This window comes from Ammodytes marinus, assembly GCF_949987685.1.
Source record: "Ammodytes marinus genome assembly, chromosome: 2".
Lineage (NCBI taxonomy): Eukaryota > Metazoa > Chordata > Actinopteri > Uranoscopiformes > Ammodytidae > Ammodytes > Ammodytes marinus.
The window spans coordinates 28,074,216-28,082,902 of NC_137231.1; the positions used below are offsets into that span (position 1 = coordinate 28,074,216).

General features: G+C 43.8%; 1 protein-coding gene across 2 annotated transcripts; it reads left to right on the forward strand.

Moving 5' to 3' along the window:
• Positions 1–541: 541 nt before the first annotated feature.
• On the forward strand, positions 542–8,467 carry fbxo21 (F-box protein 21; the record flags this gene model as incomplete). 2 transcript variants are annotated; one of them, XM_080040985.1, is made up of 12 exons in its annotated part: positions 542–765; positions 1,380–1,515; positions 2,044–2,168; positions 2,331–2,452; positions 2,843–2,989; positions 3,280–3,416; positions 3,525–3,661; positions 3,908–4,087; positions 4,328–4,460; positions 6,594–6,784; positions 6,883–7,040; positions 7,446–8,467. In XM_080040985.1, the coding sequence occupies 12 exons, from the start codon at positions 542–544 to the stop codon at positions 7,685–7,687; spliced, it is 1,932 nt and encodes a 643-aa protein (XP_079897111.1). In that variant the 3' UTR covers positions 7,688–8,467. The 2 variants fall into 2 exon arrangements, with proteins under 2 accessions (XP_079897111.1, XP_079897112.1); XM_080040986.1 differs by having other exon boundaries at positions 2,059–2,168.
• Positions 8,468–8,687: the final 220 nt, after the last annotated feature.

The following is an 8,687-nucleotide window of genomic DNA, read 5'->3' on the forward strand; positions in this document are numbered from 1 at the left end:
ACACCAAACCAATAATCGAGACCTTTATTGACAGATTCATTGAGAACCCCGATTATAAAAAATAAAAGTTAGATTAAAAAAGCTGTAGGCCCTATGAGTTTATTTTTGTGTAAAACCCACACCCATATGCACACACAGTCAAAAAGGAAAGGACGAATTACCGGTAGTTATCTGCATTGTTATGAATGCTTTTGCATTGGCAATACTGTTATTCATGGTCATGCCAATGAAGCCAGTTGAGTTGAATTAAAAGTAAGTGGAGGAGAACATCTCCTGCTGTAGAGCTTCTTCTTTTAATTGTTTCCTTATTATTTCTTAATTCATTATATGCGGTCATTAAAAATGTTGTGATGAAATTACATGAAATAAAGCAATATCTGGAATTTACGAAAAGCCTGAAGGCAGCACAGCTTCCCTTTACTTTTTACCCCAACAACCAATCACAGCGTGCTACACCTCCCTAGCCCCGCCCCTGACTCTGCCCCCTGCGCCATAAAGAGGCGGCGCCAGCTCAATGAGGTAATCGGGGTAAACAGTAAAGATGGCGACGTCTGTGGCCGTAGAGGGACAGCCAAGTCTAAATGGGATTATTTCCGAGCCCCAGACCAAAAAATTGACTGACCTGCCGACAGAGTTGCTCGAACACATCCTGTGCTTCCCCGCCCTCAATCATGTCGACATTTGTAACGTGTCCTGCTGCTGCAAGCGGCTGCACGACGTCTGCCATGGAAGGGGGAAGGTCTGGGGACACCAGTACAAACTCAGGTGCAATGATTTTTATATTGCGTAGTAGTTATGGCTTCTGCTGTGATTTAAGCGGTCTATGGTGAAATGTATGTCTGTCCATTTGTATGTGTGTAGAGTAGTGCTTCAAATTGCTCTTATTCTATGTAAAGCTGTGTTGGTGTGTCCTGCTGCGAACTTACAGTCAGCTGTCAACCATTGCCATTCTGCTACTGATGCACCAAATTCATAATTCACATCAGGCCAGTGGCCAGCTCGTGCACTGCAGACAATCCTGTAGCATGTAAATGGTGGAGGTTAAATACGTCACAAGATGTAACCTGTGGGCCATTTTACCTCAAACAGCCAAAAAATGAATTACTGTGACCTTGAATGTTGCATGTATCCTGTAAACTACAGGAGAGTGCAGCTCTTGCCAAAATGTAATCCCTCCTCCTGACTGACTTGGCTTGCTAGTGCTACACTCCTCTGATTGCTTTTCTTCGAGGAAAGACACAATCACATCCGCAACAGGATGATAAATGCTTCCATCGACTGTTGCACTCAGGAAATTGGTTGCTAAAGTAAATCTGAGCATGCCCCCAAAAGAACTGCTAGTGAGATAACAATGTTACTGCCTCCTTCACTGTCAACAGATGGCCCAGACTGCAGAGGTTCTACCGTCAGAATGAGTGCTGTGACTGGCTCAAAGAATACAAAACACGCCACAGAGTCGGGATACAAATACGAAGGACCGTGGAGTCCATCTCTAAGAGGTTTTTCACAGAAGTCGTAAGTAACCCGTTTGTTATTAAGAATGCATTATCACTATATAACTGACTAGACTTGGTTCAATGCAATAAGTATATGTGACCGTTTTGTCAAAGCAGTTGAATAAGTTGGATCAGTTAAAGGTGGAGTCAGCAATTCTGGAGAACGCTTGTTGTCAAAATCAGTGAATATCACCTGTCCGTTCTGCGGTAACTGGTATCTACACAGATGGCATGTAAACAAAGGGGGCTCGCCGTAGCTAGCAACATGCCCTTTTACAGAGCCTAGGCTGTAAATAGATGCTATTTCTTCCTCCCAGCGCACACACACACACAGTACGGCCAGGTAGCAGATCGTAAGGATATTCACTGATTTTGAAAAAAAGTGATTTTGACAACAAACATTCTCCAGAATTCGCTGACTCCACCTTAAGTTAAACTATACCTTCACAGATGCTCCGTTCATGAGAGAAAGAAATTCATTGTGTGTGTATGTGAGCGAGTGTTTGTGCAAAATGTGAGCACTCTCTTATGTTCCACACTAACCCAGGGATCTGTAACACAGCCTTGCGTTGGTCAGGTGCTGGGCGACAGCTTTGCAGAGATCGAGTCTCTCGGGATGCCGGAGCACTTCTGTGAAGACGAGCTGCTCTTCATCCTCAACTCAGAGAAGAGGTGAGAGCAACACCAATACACCAGTCACATACTATACAACAACGACAGTACTATTCATTATGCATACAGTCATTTATGCAGTCGGCTGTTTATCTTCTAGACTTCTAATATTTATGAAAGCTGTTGTTTTGTCTCTGTTGTCCATTCTGTGCCTATCGTTAGGAGAAGCTTGACCCTGAAGTACTATGCAAAGAAAATCCTTTACTTCCTGAGACAGCAGAACATCCTGAAGAGTTTGAAGACTTTCCTGGCGCGGCCCGCGGAGACGCAGTCTGCTTTAGAGGGTGAGGCATCATGACACACTTTGTAGCGACTACTTAAAAAAAAAAAAAACATTTCAGAGCCTCACTAACCCTCTTTGTCCCCCACAACCGCCGCTCCAATGCCCCGCTAAAAAAAAGGTGAAACCACACACACGTTTCAATGAAAACAGAAGTGACATGACCAGAAAGAGTGTAAGCAACCTAAACAAATACACAAATAAACAACAGGCTAAATACACATGTTGGCCTTTACACACACTTCATGTCAAACAACTGAAGTTGCACTGTGTCTCTATACAAACATTTTATTTTGTAATAGAGGCAATATAACTGCTTGATGCAATAGTATTGATTTGTATTCTATTTGTAGTTCTGATACATGCATTTTAACACGACGAATTCCTCCTGTAGGTGCTGTGCTGGTGGATCAGTACTGTAACCCACTGGCTGACATAACACTAGAAGGCATATCGGCCCAGCTGGACGAGATCGCAGAGAAAGTGAAGAAGATGCTGAGAATCAAGAATTCCTCCCACCCCAGCCTGCGTACTGCTCCAGGTGGGCCTTTTAAAACTATCAAAACTCTAAAATGAAAAGTTGTATTAATGGGGCTTAAGTTTTATTGTTGTTTTTTTCATGTTCTTTCCCCCAAAAATGTCCATACAAAATGAATGAGCACTAGACGCTTAAAGACCAAAGGGCATCATGGATGGGCTTCCATGTCCCAGCACAATTTGGAGAGAAAAAAAATCAATATAATTTCGGGAAAACACGTCAACTGCATGAGATCCATACGTCCCCTTCCAGCCAGCGTTCTGATGAACTGTAATCTCTTGTGTATGTTGCAGGGGAGCGTTTAGTGGTGGAGGACTTTGAGCTCCAGAGGCAGTTGGTGGGCGCCATGAACTCTGTCTTGTACGAACAACTTCAGTACAAAGGCAACGAGTTTGACTACTACAACCCTCTCAACTCCTACATCCACCAGGTACATCTCCTTTGAAATGATGTGCCGTTTAAGTTCACACTTTGTTCAATAACCCTTCAACTATTTTAACTGAGGAGCTGACTAAGCCTTCTTGTTTTTCCATATTAGGTGCTACTTCGCCGGACAGGCATTCCCATAAGCCTCTCTGTTCTCTACATGATGTTAGCGCGCAGGCTGGGTGTTCAGCTGGAACCTGTCAACTTCCCCAATCACTTCCTGCTGCGCTGGTGCCAAAAGACAAGAGGGTACAGATTGGAATGATCAGCTCTCGTATCTTTTAAATGTTGTCACATAGTTCACATAGTATTATATTAAATCTGGCTAATGATGTTTGTGATTTATTTTCGTAATAAGTCAAACAGAGAACATTTGTCATTTACTTAAAAAAGCCATACATATGTTGATTGTTCACTGTTTAGCATCACCGGGTTATCTTTGGGAATTATGACGCTGTTAATAACATTTACATCTATTGATCTCTGTTCCTGCAGGAGTGAGGACATATATGATTTTGTCTACATTGATGCCTTTGGGAAAGGCAAACAGCTGACAGCCAAGGAGTGTGAGTACCTGATCGGCCACCAGGTGACAGCAGATTACTACAGTGCCATCAGCACCACAGAGGTGCTGCTCAGGATGGTGGGAAATCTGCTCAACATCGGCAAGAGAGGGTAAGAGAAAACACAAACACACCTGCTGTCACACAGCTAAATGTACATTGTGGACATTTAATTTAATACAAGTATGAAATAACTGAAGACATGTTACGGAATATAAATAGCCAAAAATCGCAAAAGTGACCAGTGCTTGACTTTTTATTTTTTTGCCATGTCTTGCCGTTAAAAATGGAATATCTGATTTGAATATAATATTCTGTTTGAATAACTTGATTTACTTTGTTTGTTTTTCAGGGAGGGAAATGAGAAATCCTACCAGCTGCTGAGAGACTCTCTTGACCTCTACCTCACTATCAACCCAGACAATGTGCAGTACCTGCTGCTGCAGGCACGCCTCTACTTCCACCTGGGCATCTGGCCAGAGAAGGTCAGGACACACTACCTCAGGCTTTGTCCAATGCTCCAATATGATTCAATCCATTCAGTGTTTATCATTATTCAATAAACATTACTTACTATTCAGTAAGTACTATGTATTACTTATTGAGGTCTTGACACTGGCTTCCTGAATTGATTTCAAAATACTACTGTGGAGGGAGATTAGCCAGCCTGACTATACATTTGAAAGAGGACAATGTTCCTGCAGACAGCCTCCTGCTGTTCTGGGTCAGCCTGCCCCACCCTCGATTATATGAATATATATGAATATATATCTCAACCTGTCTGCCTCCCAACCTGTCTCCCCCTCCTCTTCCCCCACCCTACTCAGATCAACCTGACCCCTCCCATGTTTTACAATAACAACGTATGTATATTAGAACTGTCTGCCTCTCAGCCTGTCTCTCCTCCAAACCCACTGTTAGACGCCTCCCCCCCTGGGGAGTAAATGTTCCTTAAATATGTGACGATTTAAGGAAAGGTTGTCACTCCTTAGCCCCTTTTACACAGAGATTGGGGCATATTGACGGAACAACATCACTCCAATATGCCGGCTTTGCTTGCTTCTGTGTTATTTACACAGAACCAAGCAACGCCGGCCTGCTGGCGCATCAGTAGCCCCTAGCCCCTTTTACACAGCCAGTGAAAGCTGGGAATATCCCGGAATTTCGGCCCTCCGCCCTGCTGTAAAGCAGCTGACTGGCGCGGTGCTAAATGTTTACGTCACACCTGACGCTGTTTACAAGCACCTCTCTCATTCCGGAACGCTGTGTAAAAGGGGCTACTGATGCGCCAGCAGGCCGGCGTTGCTTGGTTCTGTGTAAATAACACGGAAGCAAGCAAAGCCGGCATATTGAAGTGATGTTGTTCCGTCAATATGCCGCAATCTCTTCCGGAATGAAAGAGGTGCTTGTAAACAGCGTCAGGTGTGACGTAAACATTTAGCGCCGCGCCGGTCAGCTGCTTTACAACAACAACACTGGCCGGTGAATTGAGAGCAGAAATGCTGGAGCTTGCAGCAAGAGGGCCTATTACTGTTGACAGAAATAAAGTGTGGAAATACGCTCAGACTTAGGATAATAATAGCGGTGGCGATCCGGTCGCAACCTAGCTTAGCCTAGCCTAGCTTTCCCATTGTACAACTTCCCCTGGGCAGAAATAGACTCATACACTCTGCAAAATGAAGCATGGGGGTTTGGATTGAGCAGCGGACCTTATGACCAGCTATATTATACGCCGTTCCTTTTACTTTGTGTCAGGCCGCCGTGGTTAATGTTAAACACACGTCCTTCAACTGCTAACATGGTCGCATGTTTAGAACGTAGGCTATGGAACGTCAAACGCCCCCCTGTTCCGCAACAACAAGCTGGAGCATTTAAACAGAGAGGCGGAACTCATTGTGTCGGGAATCTTACTACCACCCCGAGGTAGTAAAATTCCCGGAACAATCTCTCGCACCTTTCTTCCCTCGTTCCGCAACGGTCGCATTTATACAGCAGGGCGGAGGGCCGAAATTCCAGCATATTCCCGGCTTTCACTGGCTGTGTAAAAGGGGCTCTTGTAACATACTTACCTGTGTTGGAACTAGTGACCCTCCGCGGAGTTTCTTGCTATTGATTGAAAATAAACCTTTTTGCTTCTACAACGTATCATTGTTGCTTTTCCTCACCACACTACTGTTGGTATATAAAGCATTGAATGGCTTCGGGCCAAAATACATTTTTGATGTGCTGCTACATTATCCATCCATAGCCCTCAGGTCGTCTGGGACAGGTCTACTTTCAGTCCCCAGAGTTAGGACAAAACAAAGAGAAGCAACTTTTTAGTTTTTATGAACCACATATTTAGAATAAACTCCCAGAAAACTTGAACTTTGCCTGCAGCTCTGAGCCCATTTAAATCAAAGCTGAAGACTTTTCTGTTTGCCTTTTAACATTGTAACTTTTCAATTGCATGTTTTTATTGTCTCTTAAATGCAATTTCACAATGTCTTTATTTTATTATTTCTTATTTTTAATGTCTTGTATGCCCCTGCAAATCACCTTGAATTGCCTTGTGTCTTTCTGAATTGTGCTATTTAAATGAACTCGCCTTGTCTAATGATGTCTGTCGTCTGTCCCAGGTGCTAGACATCCTGCAGCACATCCAGGCATTAGACCCGTCCCAGCATGGTGCGGTGGGTTACCTGGTTCAACACACACTGGAACACATCCAGCACAAGAAACATCCCGTCACACCCGAGGTGAAGCAGCGCAGCACGCCAGAACACCTGGAGGTCCAGTATTCAGTCGGCCTCATCATGAAACACAAGAGGTGGGTCACACTAACACAGCACTCCTTGTACTATGTGAACACAGCTATGTGCATTCCTACTGTACTGTATATCTGTCTGGTCCCATCCCTCCCACCAGGTCTGGTTATAACTGTGTGATCTACGGCTGGGACCCAAAGTGCACCATGAGCCAGGAGTGGATCACCACCATGAGGGTCCACCAGCTGTCCAACGGGGCCAACCAGCCATTCTACAATGTCCTAGTACAGGACGGGACATGTCGCTACGCAGCACAGGGTAACTATACAGCATTCATTCTGATGCCTTTCTAAAACCTGTTGTTTATTTTTTGTGTATATTGTTGGAAATAATGTTTGTATTTTATTAAGATTATCTCTCACTCTGAAGTGTTGCTACTGGGGATCCTAACTAAATCAAATCAAAGCATATACTGTACACCTGCATTGTGGTAGAAAATATCCTTATGGTGAATGAATGTTGGCAGGTTGTTTGATTGTCTTGTCTGACTTGTATGTCACAAATTGAGCTGCTTTATACCTAATGGTTAACAAGAACAAAACAGTGGGAAGACTAACAATGGATCAATTGATGACTGAAACTTAGGGTGTCGCCCCCCCCCCCCCCCCCTCCTTTAAATACATTACCTCATCGCCCAATGCATCCTCCATTGTCTTTCTTCAGAGAACCTGGAGCCTCACTCGTCGCCCCTGGAGATCGGTCACCCCGAGGTGGGGCGCTACTTCTCCGAGTTCTCCGACACGCACTACGCTGCCAACGAGGAGCTGCAGACGCGCTACCCAGAGGACATGCATGAAACCCTGGGCACGGTGCGGGAGCTCTACCACAGCCTGACACCGGGCTCCACACACCAGGACCAGCCTCCTGCCACCGACCAAAACAACCTCCAGCCAATGCCCATGTAGCAACAACAAAAAAACACCATGCCAAACTCCACCACTAACCAATCACTGCTGGTCACCCATTCTAAACGCACAGTCCACTTACAGTAGCTGTTGCTTCTAAGTTTGTGTACAACTCAGCCAGTATACAGTATTCACAGAGACAGATGATCTTGTGTAGCCAGACGTGATTCATTCATTTTTTTGTACCACTTGAAACACTTTATGGAAGAGTGTGGCGTATGGCCAAAAACATCTGCAAATATGCTGCAAATGTTGGCAATGTTTAGGTATACATATCTAAAGAAATGTAAAAAACAAAACAAAAAAAACACTAGATGTAGACTATGGTCTATTGGTTGGTCATTATCAAGGATTTCCAACAATCCAGTCATCAAAATAATGCGTGCACCTTGAAGAAAACAGAATATAGACATGAAGTAATCAGTTATGTGGACGAGTAAATTCAGGATGGGTGACCATTCGCTGTAAATCTCCCTTTACCAAAAACCAAGGAATGCTTCTTTTACCCAGAGTTCCCCCTGACCAAAACCTTCCTGCACTGGTCAAACAAGTCCCTGGCTTACTACTGCAAACCCCCAACAGTCACAGTGCCACACATAAAAAAGACTATGAAGAAAAATACTTTGTAAAAACAACTTTTACTTCCCTATCTTTTAGTCAAGTTTCATGCACTCGTGGAAGTTTAACTTTCACATTTCTAGATGACCTTGTTTTTTTTTGTTTTGTTTTATCAACCTGTATTATATTTACAAGTGAAACATGTAAGATGTCACGGCTCATCAGTGTTGTTGAGCCCAGAAAACAAAAGAGGAACCGATAAGAACAACCACTGACTTGAAACAGAAATGACTCAAAAAAACAATAAAGAGTTTCAAGATTTATTTTGTTTTCTAGCTTCTCTGACTTATTTTACTCGGCTGAATGCCTCATTCCTACCCACTATTGCAATGCACAGTTCTAACCACACACTTACCTTGTTCCAAATCACATACTTTTTCTT